At 38.8% G+C, this 24,622-nt stretch overlaps 1 protein-coding gene across 1 annotated transcript in view; it reads left to right on the plus strand.

The window, feature by feature from the left end:
• cacna1ba (calcium channel, voltage-dependent, N type, alpha 1B subunit, a) overlaps positions 1-24,622 on the plus strand; it is a 109,508-nt gene that overhangs the window by 24,584 nt on the left and 60,302 nt on the right. Inside the window, exons 4-11 of the mRNA XM_029510790.1 lie at positions 5,758-5,849; positions 6,357-6,509; positions 7,266-7,453; positions 14,159-14,262; positions 19,960-20,075; positions 20,256-20,342; positions 21,795-21,876; positions 24,036-24,253. Of these exons, the coding sequence (XP_029366650.1) occupies positions 5,758-5,849; positions 6,357-6,509; positions 7,266-7,453; positions 14,159-14,262; positions 19,960-20,075; positions 20,256-20,342; positions 21,795-21,876; positions 24,036-24,253 (1,040 nt within the window). The remainder of the gene's footprint in view (positions 1-5,757; positions 5,850-6,356; positions 6,510-7,265; positions 7,454-14,158; positions 14,263-19,959; positions 20,076-20,255; positions 20,343-21,794; positions 21,877-24,035; positions 24,254-24,622) is intronic.

Consider the following 24,622-nt stretch of genomic DNA (forward strand, 5'->3'; position numbering starts at 1 on the left):
GAGCCTCCTTTGTTTCTATGGCGACACCTACCAGTCATCTCTTAGAGATGTCTCCATCACACACCCCCCGCTCTCTCTTCCTCTTTCTAGCGCCATATGCTCCATGCACTTCCTGCTCTCCCATATTGTTGTGATAATGCCAGCTCCAGATTAACTGACTATTTAATAGCAAAATAAAGAAGCCTAGTTACTTTTTATGAGCTAAATGTGAAATCTTTGTGTGTCTTCTTGGTTTTTTATGTCTCCAGTTAGCTAGCTGATAGGTGTGAGAACTTTGGTTGTCACTTGTTGGATAAAAACCTTAATGAAAATGAAATGCAGTGATCTTTTTCTACAGTGAAGCAACTGTCTCTAATTTTCCTGCACATTACTTATCTGCATGATGGGGATGACATTAAAAACTATGTAAGATGAAATTCTTGTACATATCTGTACATTTTCTAGATTTAGCAATCTCGCGCTTCACATATTTTTTAAATTTCATGTTAAGTGTGGTTTGGTTTTTATATTGGTATGTTTACGTATGCACACTTAGAACAAAGCTCAACCAGAGTCAAATCCCTTGTTTTTAAACATGCAGACTCCGCCAATAAAGCTGATCCTGATTCTGATTCCAATTTGCATTTCATGTGAGCAAATTTTTTTCACTCTTTTAATTAAATAATTTGATAATTGATTAATCATTGATAGGCCTTCTAAACACATATTTTTCACAATGTGCATTATGAGAGCACTTCATTCAAATTCATTTCCTCCTTCTCTAAACTAGTTAGTCGATGCTACATGTGAGCATTTAATTGCGTTTTGTCCATCATATAACAGTCTTATTGTATAAAAGGTGTTCAGTGTGTGAAGGCTGGTAATCAGCAGTTTGCCATGGAGGTGTTTGCTGTGTTTACATTTTTCATTGATGTTGACGTGGAGCAGTAACTATGTTGAGGAGGGATTTGCTGGGGAGATGACTTTTGTGAACTTCCTCATTGTTACACGGTAAAATCAGCAGTGTTAATTGAACACTGCGTCAGTGTACGTATGGTCCTAATCTACAGAGAGTAAAAGTTACACTGGACACAGTGTTGAATTTTCTGAATTAATTCAACTCTAGTAAGGGTCAGTATTTGACACTACACGACACTGAGAAGTGTTGATCCAGTTTTACACTGTAAGGAAAGTAACACCCAGAGTGTAATTTATATTTAACACTAAGGGGTTTGCAGTCTTCACCATAATTTACACTTATCAATTAATGGTTTATGAGTGTTAAAGCCACTTAACACCACGTTTTAAGAAACTACTCCCAAAGCAGATTTTAAATTGACTCTTTCAATAAAATGCATTCTAAAGAGCAATACTTTTAAGTGTTCAGCAATTTATGATTTCTACTTGTTTTGCACTACTTGAAAAACAAACAAACTAGTGAATCCATGTCTCAATAATAATTTATTTAAAAATTAAAAGAGAAATATAAACCTTCAGATTTTGTTCCAAACAAGTTTTCATTTTTGTTTGGTTTTGTGAGACAGTCATATTATCACATTTTATAGTAAAATAAAACTTCACTTTCAGTTCAATGTTCAGTTCAATCGGATAGTAAATACACCTGCACTGCGGTGCTGCGCTTCTTCAATGACATCTGCAGCCACCTCAGTACCAGTCTCATCATAAACTCTCATGTCTTCACTTACAGGTGGGATGGAAACTTTGATGAGAGCTTAGGTAAAAAAAAAATGTCATTCAGTATGAAATAGTCAAGATTAATAGTGATTATGTTCCATTCCACAATAACATGTATCCCCAAAGGTCATGAACTGGCAAACTGAATCCATATTGCAGTCTACACAACAAAGCTACTCTTACAGCAAAATTACATCCTGTTGGCACATGGCGGTATAATCACAGTGGTTGATATGGGTTTAAAAAAAAACAAACAAACAAACACCAGGAACATCAAAAATGTGTCTGTTTTCAAATTTAAAGACACTGGGTGATGTGCAGTCTGTGTGCAAGCAGAAACCATTTTCACTGGAATCTGACTGATATATTGTTATATTTTTCAGTTTTAAAGAACACAATGCAGAAAAAGATGCTATAGGTGATGTATAATTATTCAAATTCAGTAATTAATAATGTTTCTGTGTACTGTTATTTTAGACAAATGGTCTTTGTTAATCTGTAAAATATCCTGCGGCTTCCATATTGGAAATGCAATAGTTTGCACATGTACACTATGTAGGCATCCTGTGAGTCTGACTGTGTGTTTGGTGTGTATGCATCCTGTGAGCCTGACTGTGTGTTTGGTGTGTATGCATCCTGTGAGCCTGACTGTGTGTTTGGTGTGTATGCATCCTGTGAGCCTGACTGTGTGTTTGGTGTGTCCCTGAGGACCAGAGCAGCAGCTAGAGGAAGAACAGAGGCGTCTAATTGGTCCAGCACTCCTCCCTTTTTTCATTCACTTCTTCTCCCCCACTCCCTCTATTTTGTGGTGCTTCTCATCCTTCCTTTAACCCTTTCCTCCTCGCCTTTCTCACTCTGCCCTCCATTTATCCTGCCAAGACCTCCTGTTTTGACTCTCTTTTGTCTGCTGCCTGTATGCATCCTCTGTCCTCAGTCCTAGTCTCCTCTTTTCTGTCATTTTGATTTCTTTCAGCCTTTTCCTTGTGCGCCTTTTCTTTTTCATCATTCACACTGCGCCCCTCTGTTGCTTTCTCTTTATCTCCTGACTTAGCTTTGTTTTGCACCTCTCATTCCCTTTTTCTCATTTTTCTTCTCCATCCTCTCCACCATCTGCTTGAGTGAACTTTTGTGAACTACAGTGTACTTTTACCTCCTCCTGCCCATCATGTTACACTATCATTACCATATTCCTTCTTCATTTTTCTATATGTGCTCTCTTCTCTGCTGCCTCATCTTTATTTTCTAATCTTCCAAAACCTTCATTTTATCCAATTCTTCTTTGCTCTCATCATTCACATCTTTTTAGATTGTCTCCTTTGATTTTATGTTTTGGCATCACTCTTGTCCAAAAGACACTCAAGAGTGCCCAGGCTGAATCCAGGCCTACATCCTTTGGATTCTCTACAAGTACAGTGTTGTAATAGCTAGGTAAATATAGCCTGTACAACAATGAGCAAAGAGGTGGGGCATACATTGAGCCATAACTTTGGGTAAATGTCCTCTAAATTATGCAAGACTTCAAAGACTTAATTCTCAATTCAACGTAAACATCGCAGATATATAAAAGTATAACCCCATACAATTGTCATGAAGGAGAAAATCAGCTATTGTGCCCAAAGTCAGTTTTTGTACTAGGCTGTATACATTCTGCAGGCCTAATTTATTAGGGAAGCATAGATACAAGTCCACTAAGCTACCTGCTTCTTCTTTCTCACCTGTGCTGACAAATTACAACGAAAAATATAATTTCACCTATATAATATTCCTATTATTATTCCTCATAGAACTTGGAAGCACTTCTCTGGTACATTATAGAGATAATGTCATTGAAATTTAAGTGTGGTGCAGACTGTTCATTCATTCATTCATCTTCAACTGCTTATCCGTTTCCGGGTCACGGAAACACATACGCAGTTGATCTATTTTAGTATCTCAGACTGATCCAGACATTCTTGTCCTCTCTGAACCTTGGCTAAAAAAGAATACCCTTGATTCTGCTATTGGTATAGATTAATATTGTGTTTAGAATTGATAGAGTGGTTAAAGTAGGTGGCAAAGCCATTTACAATGAATGTAGGTACACAAATTCTGTGTTAAAGTTTATCTCAGTTCCTGGATTCTATGAACTTATGGCACTAAAGTTTGAACTGGGCCACAAACCTACCCTCACAGTAGGTTAACAGGCCCCCCTCTGCTGTAGAAAATTCTCTTAAACATTGTCTGAATTGTGCTCTCTTTTTGCCAAATCTTTAGAGTTATTGGTCATTGGAGATTTTAATCAGCACTGGTTGTCTAACCTCTCTAGTACTTCAAAGGATATCTGTGGTTATTTCAATTTAACACAACAAATTGTTTAAAATCTTAAAACTAACAAAATGTGGAACTGGGTAAATCTGTCCCACAAACAATATTGATAGAAATTTCAGCTATCTTCCCATTTCCAGTAAACAGGCCTGGGCTAGACACTCAGATGCCTCCACTGACTAGCAAGTCTTTAGATAATTCAGAAATAAATGCACTGCCCTGGAAAGAAAAGCCAAAGTAAACTAAGTCAAACTATGTAAAGATTCTAAATTTGTCCGACTCTAGTGTTTAATCAGCTTATCATATTTCTGATAACTGTGTTTTAACAAGTGACAAAGCAAAAACAGCCTTTAATATGCATTTTGATGCAGCAATGCCATCCTTTTTTATAATTTGCACTAAGATACTCCCTCCCTTTATAGCTGGCAACAGTTATAGCACTCACCACTGTCTCTTTTCAGAATAAAGTGGGTTGGCTGTCCCTTGGTGTGGGGAGAGATCATCACTAGCTTATGTTTATTTCCAAAGCCTTGATTGGGGAACAACCACTCTAGCTCAGTTCACTCTTGCACTTGAATACTGGAGCCTACCCCTCGCACACACAGTACTCCTTAAGGATTATAGTTTTGCATGTTTTCACCAACTCTGGAAAGACTGTTTATAAGTTTCATACTGCACAGACAGTATACTGGTTTTGGTAAAAAATGACACTCATGACTCCCTGGATAATTTTTGATCAAGGAAATCATCATTGGTTAATTTTAAATGTAACTGTTTTACATAAAGTATTCATGGAGGTTATGGGTGTTTATTCCATTTCTATTGTATTTTTTGAAATAGTTTTTTTCAAAACTGTCCTCTGATGTCTCTGCCTATAGTCAGGGTACTGCTGAAAAAGAGGGTGCCATCCCTCAGCGTGTCTTCTGAGATCTAAATAAAGGTTGATGATGATGGAGTTGAATATTTTATCACTGTAGTGTGTGTGGGGACTGACTCACTGTTGAAATGCTGGTCGTTGGCTTCATGTTTAAGGTTCAGAGGTTGCTGATTTCAGAGGTAGCAAATACACATCAAATGTTTGCATTCATGTCTTTAATGTTGATGTTAGTTTGAATCTGTATGAACCTGACACATTTAATGGCGTCTGTTAATTTAAACCAGTAATCTTTAAAGCTGTTCCAATCATTTGGATTGGTCTATTAGAGAGTGAACAGGCTTTAGGATAACTTAACCTTTCAGACACTGACACTGGATATAGTCCACCATGTAATAAATTATCAGTGATTCCATCATTACTCACTTCCAGCGAACTAATTACCTGAGCTCCCTCATTCAGCTTCACCGCCTTGTTTGTTGTGATCTGCAACAAACAAAGTCGACCTACATTACAGAAAATCAGAAAATCTCATTCCTACTCTCCAGTGTGCCTCATCTGTGTTGGGATGAGCTACTGAACTCACTCAGTTGAATAGAATCCTGTTCTTTCTTCAAATGATCCTAAATGAACAATTTATCTCTCCAATGATTCTATTTTTTGATCTCTTTCTCTGTCACATTAGGTTAAATTAGAAGAATCACACCACCAAAATACGAGAGCCACTTCCTGCACTTCTGCCTTGTTGCTCCTTCAGTCTTGTGCTTTTTGTTGTGTTGTACAAGCTTGATTTACCCAACACATCCCTGATAATATAGAAAACACCTCAGTAACACAAGGAAGCTGTGTATATATATATATATATATATATATGTAATCCTGACTCCGTGTTGTTGTGTGTGCAGGATCCTGGCCACTGTTGGGGCTGACTTTGATCTGAGAACACTGAGGGCAGTGAGAGTGCTGCGGCCTCTCAAACTGGTTTCCGGTATTCCAAGTAAGTCACCTTAATGTCTTGGCATGTTCTAATCACCATTAGTTTGATTATTAACACTCACGGTAATATGTTACTCTCAATCAAAAAGACTCAAGAAACAGAGCTAGCACACTGTACAATAATTTCAGACAATCTAAGTAACACCACAGTAGGTAACGCTAAAGCTGATTTTATTATTGTTCATATGTGTATAAGCTTGCAACATCCATATCATCAGTGTCATAAACCTCACCCAGATATTTCACTTTAAACAGGATGTGTCCAGTCACCAAGGGGTTAAAAATTCAGGACTTGATAAATTTTCTCGTCACGAAAACATTTTCCAAAATTCCCTTTATGAACCCCCGTTTACTAGATCGCTGTCATTTTGGTTTCTTCCTATGGCCCCCGTGTGATCAATTGAAATGATCTGTTGTGGTGGCGTCAGTCTGTCCTCTTTCACAGAAAAATAAATCATTAACAGTGTCTTATGTGTTGATACAAGTATGTTTGTCTCTTCCTCTTCAGGTCTTCAGGTGGTTTTAAAGTCCATCATGAAAGCCATGGTACCTCTGCTTCAGATTGGCCTGTTGCTCTTTTTTGCCATCCTCATGTTTGCCATCATTGGCCTTGACTTCTACATGGGCAAGTTCCATCGCACCTGCTTCAGAACAGACACAGGTAAACAAGGGAGCAGTGGAGCCTTAGCAAGAAAAACAACCTGAATTAGCTTTATGTCTTCAGCAGTGTGACACTTTTTTTTTTTTTTTTTTTATGACAGCACACTTGAGTCTCATCATGTGAATATTGTGCCTGGACTTATTGTGACTGTAAGAGAGAACAGAACTGAAGGAGAAATAAAGCTTGCGCTCAAACAACAAATGATTTTGAAAAAGCAAGCTCATTTATAAACTAAGAGTCTGCAACTGGTAGAACAAACAGATATGAGTTACTAGGAAGAGAAATAAACCAAAACAGCACTGTGACAATTTCTTAACCTTTTTTTTTTTATGTGAACAGATCTTCAAAGAGCTTTACAATATGTGCAACCCACTGCACAGTGTTTTTTAGATAATTGATTGGGAAGAGCTGTGGACAGAGACAGACTACACATACTCCCCAGAGAAAACTCAAGGAACAGTTTACTAGCTCTGAATGTAAAAATCTGGGGTGTAAAGTGGAAATATCAACCAAAACAAGTTAGCGTCATTTGAACTCTAATTGTAAATCCCTCTGGATAAAAACAGGAAAAGGGGCCAACTGCATGAAGGTTGTCATCTTGTGTATCACTGTAGCTGAACCCATATATTATGCATTGAAATGCACCTATCTCATACCAGAGGTACTTTTAGATAACACTCCATTCTCCTCTAAAAATACCCACTATTTCTGTGAGTGTGACTCTGCACAAATGTGTTTTTGTGTTTGTGGCTGTAGGCGAGCAAGCAGCAGAGTTCCCCTGTGGCCTGGAGGCCCCAGCGAGGACCTGTGCAAACGGTACCACCTGTAGGGAGTACTGGATCGGACCCAACTTTGGCATCACCAACTTTGACAATATCCTCTTCGCTGTTCTCACTGTTTTCCAGTGCATCACCATGGAGGGATGGGTGGACATCCTCTACAATGTGAGTCTGCTCACAGGAAACGTCTCGGAGTCAGAGTTGTCTCTTGAAGTGTCTCTTACCAGATGGGTTTGAGAGAGTAGAGATTATACTTCTAGGCTGACTCCTGACCTCTGAATCACTGAAGACTTCATGTTAGCTCACTAGTTGTAGATATTCACTGGTTGGTTGTTGGAGCAAGTTGGAGCTTGGAGCTACACCATCATCATACATAGCTAGTTGATTACATTTATTATGAATAACACCTGTAAAAGGACCTCCTGCCACTGCAGCAGTCTTACCAGTGAATACAGCATAGCTCGATCAGTATGTATGAATTGTTGTGCTTACTGACCTCAAACCAATGTTATGTGTTACACTGCAATCAAAAATCTGTCAGAATGTTTTAGTGCGACTTTGGTAAGCGACGAAGCCGCTCCGCTTGATGGATTGTCGGCCTATTCCCAGCTGACACAGGGACGTTGTGTTAACGTTGGTCCTTGGTTGGATATGGGTTGGTATGGGTTGCAACGTCAGACAACGTTAGATAACTAATTATGTCGTGCTGGCAACCAACCATCGTCCAACATTTAGTCAGTGTTACCTTACTATAATTACACGTTCGGTTTTTAACGTAAACCCAATTTTCAAATCCGTATCTTAACCCCACTAATCAAATGTTGGGATACAACGTTGTCCAACGTCACACTAACTTCAGGTGTTACCTAACCCTTTCGCTGGCAGCGATAAACCAATCAGAGAACAGTACGCAGTACGCTTACCTCCACCACTTTTTGTAATACCGGTATGAACTATGCTTCAAAAAAATATTACTGTACATTTGTGTGAATGAAAGCAAAATCGGCCGACTGTTAAACTTGGCTGGAGGGCTGGGTACAGTCTGTTGCAGGGCAAACATATAGAAACAAGCCGCCACACTCTCACTCTCTCTGATAAATAATTGTAGCAGTTACACAGGTACCAGAAAAAGGAGCCGCTCGCTCAACAACACAGATCGGCATCCTTTGTTTCAGGAACCACATCTTGAATTTTTATGATTAATTATGTATTTTATGTCTTTTCCACCAAGAATTCAAACTGCCTACGCAGGAAAATAATTATGCCGACTGTGCAATGTTACTGGAGTACTAGAAACTAAAACTACAAATAAAGTCCAATATTTACCTTCCATTTAGTGTTGTTTCAGTCTTCAGAAATCCCTGAGCTGTGCCTGTATGTCCACTGGGGTTTTAATGGCCTGTTGCAGAGAATGAACCAACAAGTTATAGATAGTAAAAGTAACGAATTGAAAAAGGTAAAATTCCAGAGCTGAGGGGAAGTAAAAGGTCAATGGTAATTCTCTCAAGGTTGATCTTCCACATGAAACACATGTATGTGACTGGAGTAGTGATTAGTGTTTAGTACTGGAAGTACTGGAATTAACCTCTCACCTAAGGTTGTGACTTATTTTTCAAATTGTGCCATGGCAGCTAAAGAGATGAGAAACTTGAGGAAGATATCACTGAAACCACAGCCAGAGGTTCAGGGCTGAGGAGAGGATGCTCTCCTATTTGCTGTATTTGCTGTGAATGAAAGATTGAATGATGCAAATCATCCATTTTAGAGTGTGAAAAACTTTTTAATAGTATGATGTTTTTAAACTAAGCTTTCAATGGAGCACAGGAAATGAAGTTTTAACTTCCTCCTGCTCCTCAGACTATTTTATCCTTGTTGATTTGTTCATTAATTTATTTATTATGCTACAATGTTATTATAGGTTATGTTTATTACAAATTAAAAGATGCTCTAAGCTTTAACCAATGGAATTATGAGACTAGTTTGTGCATAGCCATCAGTCTGATCATTTATCCCAGAAGATTAATGTGAATGTGCAGGAGTTGATCTGAGTTACTGTGGCTATGTTTCCTTGCGGATTTTCTTTGAGGTCCCCACATCCAGTGAGTGGTTTGGTGCCCTAAACACAGCCTTATGTGTGTTTAGGGCACCAAACCACTCACCACTCACAGTCATAATTTTATGACTCTCTCTCTTACTGCATGGATCTGAGGGCGAGCGAGAGAAAGGACTGAAATACAAGATGGTTGGACACAAGTGGGGGAAATTTAGAAACCATGCCCACCATACAAACATACCCACACTCTGTTTGCCTGACACCTATCACCTACAGAGATATCTAAGTTATATGCTGTGGTGCACACTCCTAAGGCTCCTTGATAACAAAAATGAATTTTCTTCACACAGCACACATGACAGTACAAAGATTACACCACCATTATTTCTGAAGTATGTCTCATCTCTTTGCCATCTTACTGACAGCACATCTGGCTATATCTGGATGACTAACTGTAAGGAAATTATTTTGAATAACGGATTCATATCTACTACAGTAATGATTAATAATTTCAAATTATCCCTTATAAATCATAATATCCACCATCTTCACTAAAATTCCAAGAGCTCCATCAACACCAGTCACAGCCATTATTCACATGATGAATAATTCCCATAAAGACAAGGCGCTATCCAGAATTGCTCCATATGGGGTTTACAGGTTGCAGGGTTAAGATCATAACTTCATACATCAATAGCCTGCTCTGCTTCCTGTCCTCTGGATCACTCACAGACTGGTATTACAGTCCAACTGCATGGGCCATCACTGAATATGACTCATTTTCTGAATGGATTATCAGGGGAGTGAGTGTGACTGTTGTCCTCTCTCCCACCATTGTGGGACTCGACTGTGTACTCTTTCTTAGAATAGCCATTCATCATAGCTGCACAAGCCCACATCCATCTCTGCCAAATCTGTGACTCTCTGATGGGGATATAGGACAAAACTCAGACAGTTAATTCCCCATCAGGAGACACCCAAGAGCTCTGAGCTGTAAACCCCCTTTCTGAGAGGTGTTGTCTTTGTCAACCTCTGTAGAAAATCATCAAAATAATACCCACACAGAGTAAATTAAGTCTTGAATAAAAAAAAAAGAAGAATTTTAATTTGAAAATACATATAAATCTTGTATAAAAACAGTTGATTTTGATTTAAGGATTCTCCTATGCATGTGGTTCTCATCCTTTTTGTGAAATTAATGTTTTAAATTCACAATGCGGAGAACATTTGCATGGTTCAGAGAGTTAGAATTATTGAAATACAGGTGTGCTTGGTGTACATTGTGTCATCAGCCTCACTGTTGTTTCGTCATGCCCTGTTTCACCAAAGAGAGAAACGGGGCACAACAAACCTTCAGGGTCAGCTGCTTGAGTTCCCTCCGGCGACTCGGTATCCACTCACCTGCAAGCTGCAGGCAGACTTTCAGATGCTATCAGAGGCCACTCTGGGGAGCAGGATGTTTACAAGCTAGAGGACAGAAACAAGATACAGTGTCAACCATTCAATGCCACTTGTTCCCTAGTACTGCTGAAACTGTGGGACTCTGAGTAGCTCACAATTACATAGCAATGCTTCAATACTTGATACTTCGATATCACCAAACAATCACACACACAAACACACAGGGACAATTTTCACTAAACTTATGAATATAGATCAATGCAGAAGTCAATATGCAGACTTGTAATTTGCCATCTCTTTCTCAATCTCTCTGTCATTCATGAAAACTGTGTCTGTGTGTACATCCATGTGTGTATTGCCATTCAGTGTCATTAGTGCCAGATTGCTGACTGGTATAACACTTGGAGTGAAGCCTGTGTGTGTTTATGCCCAGGTGTGTGTCAGTGTGTGAGAATTGCAGAACCTGCTCTATCTCCATTGGAGAAAATGCAGCCTGGCTGCTGTCACATTTCTGAGTAGTTCAAGAGTAAGTGTGTGTGTTTGACCTGTTAATGTCTGCTTCAGCAGCTGGAAGCTGAAATCAATCCAGACGTTTAAGTTGAATGACGACAGTACTTCTCTGTTCATGCTGTCCACCACGTTCATTTCTTCTTCTTCACTGAATTTTTGCTGTGGTCTCTGAACTCAGCGTGATCAATTGACTATATGTTGAAACAGAATATGCATTTGGCGCCAGTATGTGCTATATTTACGTACAGATAATGTGTCCCTTACCTCTTACCTACTAGTTGTCCTTCTACTTCTGTCTTTTCAGTTTGCTTGCAAAGAGTAGCAACAATACTGAAATGCTTCAAAATGAAAATGTCTAAATACAAAGGTTTAATGTCAGGTACCAGCAGGTCAAATGTAAACACACAGACACAGCTGGTTGTGCGTAGACGAGTCAGGAACTGTTATTTCTGTCCGTGGTCTCTCAGGCCGTCTGGGTGTGGTGTTGCTGTTGAATTGCAGGCTGTCCTCAGGCTAACACATTTAGGGCCTAAGCACAGCTCCTAATGGCTTCTCAATAGCCTCATGTGCTCTCTCCAGTCCGTTAGCCAAGGCTTGAGGCAGCATCACCCAGACAGTAGCTGATGCACTAACACATCCAGCCCTCTGCATCCACTTTCAGCTCACAGCTCCATTATAACAGATGACTCCAGCTTTCTAATGCAGAGCCTTTTTAAAGGGATTCACTGGCAGTGGTTTGTGATTAATGCTAGCACTAAATGACTTCAGGTGACTGACCGGTCTACTCCGCTGCTCTCCAATGTAATTTGATGAACAGGTACAGAAAAGCACATGAAAAGGCTGTTGAGCTGTATTTCATTCTAATGCTAGGATGCTATTACTAACTTTAGAAGAGTCACCTGAGGACATCTGACCAAAGCAAACAAGAGGTAACGTTTACACGAGCATGCATCCTAGATGTATACCCCTTGTTATACACAAGACACCATATTTCAGTTAGAAACAAAATGTCTGAATACAGCCCTGGCAGGAAGCTGTGTTTTGTTGCATCTGCAGTCACTCTGTCCACATATCCTCTGTTGTACTAAGTGGGAGTATTGCAGCAGCTGCACTGGATTTAATGAAGACAGACCTGTTCACTGTACTCTGCTCCACTATGTTACCCTGCTGATGCTTTGGGATTATTTCAAATGTTTCTTTTAACATCAATGAAGAGGTCCCCAACACCAGGGGGAGAATCACATGCGTTTGTCACACAGTATCCTGACTCATAATGATTGTCAAGGTTGATATCAAGCAGGTGCTGTGTACCAAGCTCAAAACCATCTCCACACAGATAAACGAGAAGCACTTTTTTTAGTTCCACGCTCAAGTGCAAAACCATTACATGCAACAGTGGACAACATTTTAAGTATCTAAACATGAATACTAAAATCTGATTTATTTGTTGTTTAAATAAAAATGTGTCTTAATAATTTTCAGTTTATCACCATACAGTTATATAGTTATATAATATTTATTTTTCTCCAGTTAAAATAACATGCAAATATTATCTTTTCAACTGAAATCAGCTAAATTATTTTGATATTTTCTTCTTATGCAGCCATACCAGTTATTTTATTCTATTCTTAAGTATAATTATAACTATTTTATTCATGTTGCTGTAAGAGTACATGCCAAACTAAGTAGTGTCTTAATATGTGATCACAAAGTGTCTGTCTATTTGAATTATGTGTTTAGCAGTTAGTCTCCAATGATTCTCTGCTGTATGTCTCATGTTGCACAGCACAGAGAATAACAGCCTCAGATTTATCAGGTACATGCAGTGATAACTCCAAATGAGTGCTAGTATTTCTCTGTGTGTAGATGGTTATTAATACAGGAAAGCATTGTAAGGTGACATTTATGGCACATTCAGCACGGTGGGGATGAATACAGCTGCATGGATTGTTCAAAATCAACATGCTCCAAGTTCATATTGTGACCACAAGGCATCACAATGTGTCTCAGTAAATGACTGCTTCACCAGACGATTTCCAACAATTAAATTCATCTCCTACAGTAGTAACATGATTGTGACTGCTGGGTTTAAGAAACTCTGTAAACATTAGTAAAGCAGAGAGGCCTTAGTCAAGGGTGGAGGTCACAATTGAGAAGATGAGCTTTGGATTGTATGTCTGCAGCTCCTGTCGTTATGGCTTCAAATGCAATACACACTCAGACATCCAACACTGACACTCATTTTCATGTTTTATAGTCCAAGTGAATTTACATGAGAGACTGAATAAAACTGTACTCATGATATCACTGAAGTCTGGCAGATCTCTGTTGTTAGCTGTATAACTGATTATAAAATACATTTCAGTGCTTTGTCCCATCAGCACCATTGACTATGAGCTATCAGGGATGTTGATGCTATCAATGAACCATCAAGCCACAGATCTGCTGAACCTTTTATTCCCATTATGGCCAAACACATGGGGGTGTTCACATCTACATGCCTTTATGCAATGTTCCTTCTACATTCCACTGTGGCCCCAGTGGTCCATGAACTGCTGTTTCAAACCCCTCATTTTGTAAATTGGACATCTTTTTTTTTAACAGAAGAAATCACATTCAGAATGAGCTGATGAGAAGTGAGTGAGTGATGACAATTTGATTCTCAGACTCAGTCAAAACAACAGTGGACAAGAGTCTTGGGAATGTATGTCAAGAATTTAAGTTTCAAAATGCATTTTTGTGAGCTTAATTTCCTGTTGAACCAGTGGGATAGACCTAACACAAGGTTTTAGTCTTTTTATGGACAATAAAATGTGAATTAATGCTTCATCTTTTAACTGCAGCTTTTCAATAGTAAGAGTATTAATAGTCCTGTTTTTTTTTTATCTTAATCTGTATGTATTTAGGCTAATGATGCATCAGGAAACACATGGAACTGGCTGTACTTCATCCCCCTCATCATCATTGGCTCCTTCTTCATGCTCAACCTGGTGTTAGGCGTGCTGTCAGGGTGAGTACAAACTGAGGATAACCTTAGCAGAGGGTTCACTTACATTTAACCTGATCTTGTTGTGCTTGGCAGGAAAAAATCTGATTGGATAGCTCTATTTTCATGGTTTTCAGATACTAACCCTTTAATTTCTGATACTAAATTAGACAGGATAATTAAAAATTGCATTTAAAATGCTGATATTTTTAGTCTTCTCTGAATGGCTCTCCAATGATACTGTATCTACCTGAATATTGGGAACATTAACCAATTAGTTGAGAACTGCCATCTTCTGTGCCACTTAAGCGCAATCAGCCCAACCATCGCAAATGTGTTGGACTGACTGTCTGATCATAGTGGAGGATCCCAGCTCCATCATTGATCAGCCAAATAATATTTGACTGATATGGCGTTTGCTCATTAATAAGAACATGATGGTGAATTTCATCTTTTGTTTGTGTTCTGGACTGCAGTTTAACTGCTTTGGTTCAGGCTCTCAGTCTCTCTCGGACATTCTGAAAGCCCAGAAGGTCGTGGGTTCGATTCCCAGGCTTGGGCCTTTCTGTGTGGAGTCTGCATGTTTTCCCCGTGCTTGTGTGGGTTTCCAGTGGGTACTACTCCCACAGTCCAAAAACATGCATGTCTAATTCTAAATTGTCCGTAGGCCTGAGTGTGAGTGTGAGTGGTTGTTTGTCTCTGTCTGTGTTGGCCATGCGATAGATTGGTGACCTATCTAGAGTGTACACTTCCTTGCCCAATGTGAGCAGGGATTGGCTCTAGAACCCCCCCACCACCCATGTAGAAGATGAATGAATGACTGAATGAATATACAGGTACAGGTAAAGCATCAGATGGCCAAAATGTCAAACTGCTGGAATTAACTGATGGAATTGATAGAGAGAAAACCAAAGCCTAAAGATGGTGAATGCTCGAATGTCAATTCTCAGTTGACAAATTTACTTGGAAATTGAAAATTCACATTCACACACACACACACACACACGTACACACACACAAAGAAAAACAGTTTACAGTTTATGTTTTTCACCTTAATTTTAGATTATGTAATGTCCGAATTGTGGTCAGTAGCAAAAACGTTTCCATCAATCCATACAAACATGACTGATCAAAACAAACCAGCAACAGTTTCAGTTTGAATGTGACAGTCAGGATTGCAAAGTCTTAGCACAATTTGTATAAATCTAAATATAGAATATAACATGTAGCATTTCTTCCTGCAAGTTGCTATTTCTTCTATTTGTCTATCATCTCAGCTGATGAAGACGTGTAGAAGTGTACACACATTCAGTCTAATTTTGCTAAATGTCAAAGCCACTTATTTTGAAAGAAACCTCAGTACTGGCTGCTGATGAGATAATGCTTCTCCCAACTGGCATGGCATCTTTTTCCTCAGTGTAGAAATATTATTCAAATCAGACTCAGAAAAGAGAATGTTTCTCAACAACTTAAAATAATTTGTAGAAACATAGCGCACCTCAACTCTTGGCTTAATTCTAAATGCAAGTAATTGGGTGCTGGGAATGGAGTTATACAACAGTGAAGAAAGCGTAAAGTCAGTTCAGCAGATCTAATAATGCGCATGTTTCACTTTGCAGTCATTTTAATTCCCAAAGTCTATCTATCTATAATGATAACTAGGGCTGTAGCTATAGATTTTTTTTGTAACCAGGTATTATATCGATTATTTCATAGATTAATCGAGTATTCAAATAAATGATTTTGCTTTATGAAATAACAATGATAAAAAGAGCAATAGCATAAAGAATGTAATTGACATGTTTACGTTTCATTACGTTGCATTAGCTTGTGTCGGCTCTGCTTTGTAGACTTGAGTGCTCTCGGTCCAAGTGCTGCATCATTGAAGATGTGCTGTTATGGTTTGCAAGTTCCATTTCAGAGTAGATGCACTACACAATGTTCTTGTTTTTTTGCAACTTAAATTGGTCCCCTGACATTTTCCATCTTTTTATCTTTTCTGTCACTTCTTGGCTTTGCTCCATCTTCTCTATTCTCCATTTGCAACCATTAATTGAGAAATTGTATGCGTTATTTAAAAACTGCGTGTGTGACATAAGCAGAACATGTAATGTGAATTAAATTAATTAAAGGGTGCCTCAATTTAAGATTCAAGAATTTTCTGCATATTTTCATATATTCACAAATGCACTCATGCTGTATGTATATACATTACTTCATAAAGACAGACAGAGGTTTAGCAAAAGCCTGTGTGGGCAGGACACCTTTAGCTGCCCCTCTGTGTTTGTATTATCCTCCTTATTTCCTGCTGTCACCACAGAAGTTGTCAGATGGCCTTACAGTTACTTTGGAGGTGGAAGGTCACTGATGCTGTCTGGCAGGGCCATGTGGGGGCCATGTCATTGTTTAAAGGCCACGATCTGGGCTTCAGAGCAGACATGAGAGCAGATACATGCAGGGTTGAGAGGCTGCAGACCCCCGGGGGAGGCCACAGCCACTCACCCAGCTTTTATTCTATCAGCATGGACAGTGTGGGGTGAGATGTGGGTGTGATCAAAGTAATCAATTGTTTACTCCGAAAACTCCTCTCACATCTGTACTTTGTGTGATTTATCATTTTATTATAACCCAGCAAACAATGTGTCAGAGCAAAACATTCCTATGGGATGACAGTGTTGCTTTATATCTATCCAAATACAAACCATATAGACCTGCTAGTGCCTAAGAGGAATTTTTATCTTTGGTTTTGCCTTGTTGGTTTGTTCTGTGTTACATGCTTATCATGCTCCATGAGGTGAATACAGGAGGAGAACAGCATTGTTCGTCCATTCCTGACAGTACAGCGTGAACTCAGCTTAAAAGCTTGTCAGTCATTTGTCATGGAACTGTTCCTCTTCAGACCTGTAGGTTTATCCCACACCCGCTACAGTTGTTGAGACGAACAACAAAAGCTTTTATTCTGTGTTACCTTCTTACTAAGAGAAGTATGCTTATAAAGAAGTATATAGTATATAGAGAATTACAGAGCCTACCTCTTCCTTCAATTTGGCTCTTCATATATTTTTCATATATTTTTAGGAGGGAAACTCATCAAGCTTCTTCAACAGGGACAAGAGAGGCTGCATTTATGATTGTTCACTGTGTTTAAAAACTTATGAAGTCATAAATTCCTGTTTGAGCGTTGAGTATCACAGTCAGGTTTACTGTTAATTTCACAAACAGAAAAAAACTGAGGGATACACAGAGCGCCCTGGGGCACTCCATGTTTCCTTTCAGTTATTCCTGTCAATATTGTATTTTTTCATAAGACACATTACTGTTATATTGTCAAATAAGGTCTTCAGGCCAGAATTGAACATGTGCTGCCACAGCAAGGACAAAGCCCAAAAGACCATGCACTCTGTAATAATGTATCTGTAATAATATGTCCTACCAGGACAAGTCAAGTCTTGGTCAAGTCAAAATTCATCCAGCAACAATTCAACGACTTTCTGACAAACTCTGGCTTCTTAGACATGCACCAGTGAAGCCCTCTGTGTCTAATCTGCTCAGTGACTGGCAGAGTGGTGGAGCAGCATCTTGTAAACCACACAGACTGCGTCAGAGACGGCGGCTTCTGAATTTCTAACTGATTAATCATTTTCAGTAAATAAAGCTAAAATCGACTTTTAGGTCGTGAAATCAAGAAACAGCATTCTATCTCACATGTAGTCTCAAAGTTGTTCCAAACGGATTTAAAAAATTGTACAATGTACACTTATAGGAAAAGAGGGGTTTTGAACAGTTGGATGAAAATGATCTCTAAGGCCTCGGCCAGCAAAGCTGACACACATTGAAGTTGTTCTGCTGACATGTGGTGACACTTACAAACTGATACATACTACATGCTCACCAGAACACAAACAAACATTATACATGCAATACAGATGAAACCGGAGACATTTGAATATGGATATGCTCAGAAACACTCTCAGTGAAATATCCTTAAAAATTTATATATGTACAATAACGGCGGAGAGAAACAGATATCAAGCGCCAAATGAGATCTAGACACTGGCAGGCATTTATACAAACAGAAACACCCTCAGGAAGGCAGGCAGGCAGCCACTGCAATGCAGAATACAGCTTCCCCCTCTGCTGTGTGGGAGACACACCAATCACTGAGGGGTGGGGGTGGGCTGGAGATCCCTTGCTCTGTTATTTCCATGGTCTGGCTTGCTCTCTCTCTTTCTCTCTTTCTCTCACTGTCTGTCTTTATTGGGCTCCACCATCACATTTTCCACTCACCACATTTAAACCAAAATATGCCTTATTAGTTTGACATAACTGTTACCTGGGTGTAGCAAAAGAAAAACCGCACCAGTCAAAATGAATGGCAAGAAAAAAAGTTTAAACACATTACACATTACATTCAATAAGACACAATAAATAGATTATTCAAAGTTCAATTTTCTTCATCAACTTTCTATCTGTTTAAAATAAGCATAATTGAAATGGAGGATATATAGTATGTTGTGTTTATTGTATGTCCATGGACCCACTTTGACTCATTCCCACTGACTTTTGTTGGTGTTTACAATATATTTTTACAAGATCGATTCAAAAAAAATCACAGGATTCTGACAAAATTCCAACCAACTTTAATGCAGCTGCAATACTAAAAAAATACATATATACATATACATATATATATATATATATATATATATATATATATATATAATTGTACAGTGCATCGCCATATAGAACATGATTAACACCAAATGTATTTGGATTCATCCATCCATCCATCTTCGCTACCGCTTTTACGTTTCCGGGTCACAGGGGGTGCTGGAACCAATCCCAGCCAATGTTCTGGGCAAGGGTGGGGTACACCCTGGACAGGTCACCAGTCCATCACAGGACCAACATACAACGACAGACAGAGACCAACAACCACTCACACTCACAGTTTATTTTAATCTTTATGAAGAGAGCTGAGAGAACATTAGGATGCTGGATGCTGGTCAGCACACATTAGTCCCTCAGTAACCCAACAGCTGACATAAATAGTGTTTGTGGCATTGTATCTGGCAGGAGTAGGAATACAACATTATTTGACCTCATATCCATAAATCCAGACTGCCACAACAGCCCTGCCACAACTTTGATGCACAGAATTAGTACTTCTTCTGATTCTTTTTTTTTTTTTTTGGTCTTTGTCAGCACGACAATAAAGAACTGATATAGACAGTATTGATGAAAGAATATGAGAAAATAGAAAAATGAAGATACATTTTGATGAGAGAGTAGCTGGTAGAATAACTGAAAGTAAGTCAGCAGAAAATTTCACATGCTTGTTCCTATGTATGTGTTTATCTGATGCTTTTTTCTTTTTTGGGAGGCTTTCCATTTAATGTTTTATTTTTTTTGTGGCTCACAGTCTTTAATGTTACAGTGCAAATCTTATCAACTCATGTCAAGACATGAGTCAGGTACTGAAATGAGTCAAGTTCTTGTTATGTGCCTTGATACCTGAAGAAAGTTGTTTAGAGAGAAGACAGACAGAGAACTGATATAAGCTCGCTATCTAAGTATGATACAGTTGATGTTGAGTTCAGCTGCTGCACAATGTGACAAGACACAGACTCCATCCATCTGCTGGAAGCCAATCAGCTGTGTACCTGTCAACCTGCTTTAGGCTTGTCACACCCAATAAACATTTCTTTGTGGTTTCTACAGGGAGTTTGCCAAAGAGAGAGAACGCGTAGAGAAGAGGCAAGAATTTCTGAAGCTTCGCAGACAGCAGCAAATAGAGAGAGAGTTAACTGGATACCTGGAGTGGATCTGCAAAGCAGGTCAAATGATGTGGAAATACACACACACACTAACACACTCTATACTTTTACCAAACATGGATAACCCTCAACAATCATTAGTTACATTTGCTATTTACAGTTTACATTAACAGTTACAGTTTATTGTTAACACAGTTTCGACCTAATAATAACACTGAATTTCTGTGGTTGTTTTTGCAGAGGAGGTGATGCTGGCTGAGGAAGACAAGAATGCAGGGGAGAAATCTGTGGATGGAGCTTGGTACAAAAGAAAACACAACAACTCTGGTGAGGATTGCTTCAAGTCAGTAATGGCGATAGAAATATCTCAAATGAGGCTTAAAAAATTGTAGCTGACATGCTGCTTTGATGAGGTGCAATTGTTTCCTTGTTCCTTAAACAATCACAATAGCTGCTGGTTGTTCCTCCCCTTCTGACCATTTATTGTTGCATCATTAACCATCTTCCCCAATGCTTTAACATGACATCTACTCTATCAACTCAACTTCTGTCCCAAGACGTTGAGTTAATAGCAATAGACAACAACAGTGAAATCAGTGTTGGATTTATTCATTTGCACACAATTTGGTTTTACTTGTTGATAAATTACTACATCTGCAGATAATGTTATTAATAACACCTGCTACAAGCCAATGGGGGGGGGGGGGTAAAGTACACATAATGGTATTATTTACCTTTAACTGGTTAGGTTACATTGTTGTATCGGGAACCCAATGAAACCAGCACAACTGAATGATAATGACATCTATCCACAACCATTAGCCCATGTTTGCATTGATGTGGTTCCTATGTGGTGACAGGAAGCCAGTAATATTTGCAGAAAAATGTGAGAAAATGGGTAACTGCAACTTAGCCAGACCAGTATTGACTCAATGGTTGAACTTTGAAAGAAATTCACCATTGGACTCATCTCCTGGGATCAACCTCTCCACAGACACTGACGGAGCCGGAAAAACTTCAAAAACCTATTTAAATCAGTGCTCACCATAACCCTGTGCTCTGCTCTCATATCCTTTTATTTTGAAAGGGGAAAAAGATGTATTTCTTACACTGACATCTTGTTTGTAGCTGGTTCTTGTGTCTTTATAAACATGTGGGGAGCCAATAGTATACGAATGAGGGACTCGCATGTGCTAATATGCACATGGTCTGGAATGAAATGGGCTTTTAATACATTGTACATTAGTTGCTTATATTGACTGGGCAAGTGGTTTTCTCCATAATGTTGGCTTACTGCCATTTGAGCCACTTCCCTACTGAGTAATACCAGTCATTTCCATAAGCATCCTCCTTTTAGACAAAAGTGTTTACCTACTCACTTCAACATTTTTTCCTCATGTCACTGTCCTTGAGCAAGAAACCAAACAAGTACAGGATGGCTCTTTAATAGGTTTATGAGTGTGTGTGTGTGTGTGTTTGTGTGTGAATGGATGAATTTCTTTTTTGCTCTCCAAGAGATTTTGAAACTGCTGTGGGAGAAGGAAATTCACAGTTGTTGTTGTTAGCAAGTCAAATCTAGAATTGGTTGAGTCTATTATCTATTATTATCTATTACAGTTTTAACAAATTTAGCAACTGTAACAGAGCTGTTGAGCTCTGGTTGATCCCTAACCCTAACCCTTGAACAAAAGCTTTATAAAGTTAAATTGTTGAAAAGTTAAGTCAGTTGAATATGCTTTGTGACATGTGCAGTTAATTTTTTCCGCATTGTACTTGCAGTGCTGAAAAGGACGAAGAAGAGTAAGAATGACCTCATCAATGCAGAGGAAGGGGAAGACCACTTCACTGACATCTCATCAGTTGGTGAGTATGATACCTCAGATCATACCTCAGATCATACCTCAGACACAGTGCATGCCATATTACTCCAAGCATAAGGGTGACAAAGATCAGATGGAAAAAGTAAACTCAACCCTGTCCGTACGTATGGATTAGATCTAACCTTATCATCCAAATTCTCCTATTTACTTGAGGGATTTGGTGTTCCTTATTTAATACTTGAATTAAAATCTGTTCGAGCCACACTTATACACTTATACTCTGCCTTTTAGTTCATAACTGTTTCCCCTTATTAACCTTTTTTGTCTCTCTCTTTTTTTAAAATAAATATATAAAATGCAGGAGGGAGTTGTTTTCAGTATTATCAAAACATTAGATGGCTCAATTTACGTATTTTTTGTATTTTGGACAATTTCAGTTAAAAATGACTGAGAGAAGGTTGGAGTTTATGGTTCATGAAAAATACAGGATAAAGTACAAATCAAATTGGTCAACTTCAGTTGTGGATGGAACCAGTGTGCAAGCACACTTTTCCAGCTCTTCACTCTTCACATATTATATAAAATTTTAGTCCATGAAACAACATAGAATTTTCTCCAACCACTTGTCTTCACTTGTACAGAATGCGGTTGATAGGTGTTAGAGATCGAGGAGGGCAGTTTCCTTTTTTGCTGCTTCTACCACTCATGTTGAAAACTTTTACATTCATTCATTCATTCATCTATAACCGCTTTATCCGTCTTTCTGGGTCACTGGGGGTGCTGGAGCCAGTCCCAGGTCAAATTGAGTGAGGGCGGGGTCACCCTGTACAGGTCACCAGTCCATCACAGGGCCAACACAAAGAGAGAGACAGAGACCAACAACCACTCACACTCAGACCTACAATTTAGAGTCACCAGTTAACCCAAACATGATGTCTTTAGATGATGAGAGGAAACTGGAGAACCGGAGGAAATCCACACAGACACAGAGAGAACATACAAACTCTATACAAAAAAGCCCCAGGATGGAATGGAACCCACAACCTTCTTGCTGTGCGGCAGTGCTAACCACTTTGCCTCCACGCTACCCTGCTCACAATCTCTTGGAAAATAACAACACTGAAACTTGGAATCTGTAATATTTTGTCATCGTCAAAATAATCATTAAATGGAGTGTGGCTACACTACTACAGGTAATCAGAGTCTAGCTGAGGTCCTGTAATTGATCACAAAACCCAGCAGTTTTGTTATGAGATCATTTTCCAGCATATCAGATGCTGTTTGTGGCCAAGAAAAAAAAAAATGATTGTATGAAATCAAAATTTTATTGGGTTCATGTCCTGGCAACCTGGTGGTTAGGACACATGCATTTATACATGCATGTGAATCCCACTCACAGACCTCCGTTTCATGTGATGCCCATCTTTCCAATAATGAGCTAAATTGAAGAGTATTTGTCTCTGCATGGATCGAGATGGAAATAACCATCTTAATTACGCTTGTAGATGTGATCAGATAAGGAAGTAATGGATAGAAGTACAAAATTATCACAGAAATACTATAGAAATAATATATTAAAATATATATATATAATTTATATATAAATACAAACATTTGTTTTTACTGTGAAAATATAGTGGTATGAGTGTGGGACTTGAGGTATTACAGTAGAAGTCAGATGTCTGGATTAAAATAGAGGAGGAAATGATTAGCCCACTGGTCTTCCTGTGCCAGTAATGAAATGCTAATAGAACCATTTTTCTCCCTCCTCATTGTGTCCTGTCTCACTTGACATTTGGGCTTGATTTAACTTACAGAAGGTTTAATATAGCACAGTCTAAATGGGAGCAGGGAGAGGAGACATGAAGACTGTGGCGCTCTGATCTCACTGAGCTTCACTTGGCCTTCAAAGGCCTCCACTTTGGTTAAATCACAGTTAAAGCTTGTCACAATATGGAGAGTCTTCTTTGTTTAAGTTAATTATATCACAGTCTTTCATTCCAATCATTTAACTTCAATCATATAACTTTTTTAAAATGTATGTGAGTTGTACTGGGGAATATGTTGATCTGCTGTATAATAGGACACAGAACCAAAGACCAGTTAAATGGTAACTCCTCTCAAACTAACTTGATTCGGTAAGACCACCTCAGTCTTAAGCTTGATAACTTTATTGTTATTTTGCGTGTTTTGTTCCAACTGCTCCCCCAGGGTCACCGTTTGCCAGGGCCAGTGTGAAGAGCAAGAACGAGAGCTCGTCCTTCTTCAAGAGGAAAGAGAAGAGAATCCGCTTCACTATCCGTCGTCTGGTCAAGTCCCAGAGCTTCTACTGGACTGTGTTGTGTCTTGTTGGCCTCAACACACTGTGTGTTGCTATAGTGCACTATGACCAGCCAGAGTGGCTCACCTATGCCCTATGTGAGCATCAACAAGTCATTCATCTCCCTACACTGTAGACCATTTAGACATATGGTGACATTTTTAAAAGGCATAACAGTTTTTACAGCACAGAGAATTGAAGAGTACACATTTTTTTTTTTATTTTATTTATTTCTGTTTTATTCATTTATTTCAACAAAATTGAAATAAATAAAAACACTTTACTTCAAAGTAAATCAGGAAGCTTAACTCATAAATATAAAGGTCACAGTTTCTTTATTCATAACACTCAAAGGTTTTAACACCACAGACTTACTTGTTCTAGTTAGAACGAGTAAAGCTCCCCTCGGCTGGTGCCACTGTTGTAGCTTTTAGTAATGTCCTGGAATTTTCATTTGGTGGCAACAG

Source organism: Echeneis naucrates, chromosome 9 (genome assembly GCF_900963305.1).
Source record: "Echeneis naucrates chromosome 9, fEcheNa1.1, whole genome shotgun sequence".
In the NCBI taxonomy this organism is placed as follows: domain Eukaryota; kingdom Metazoa; phylum Chordata; class Actinopteri; order Carangiformes; family Echeneidae; genus Echeneis; species Echeneis naucrates.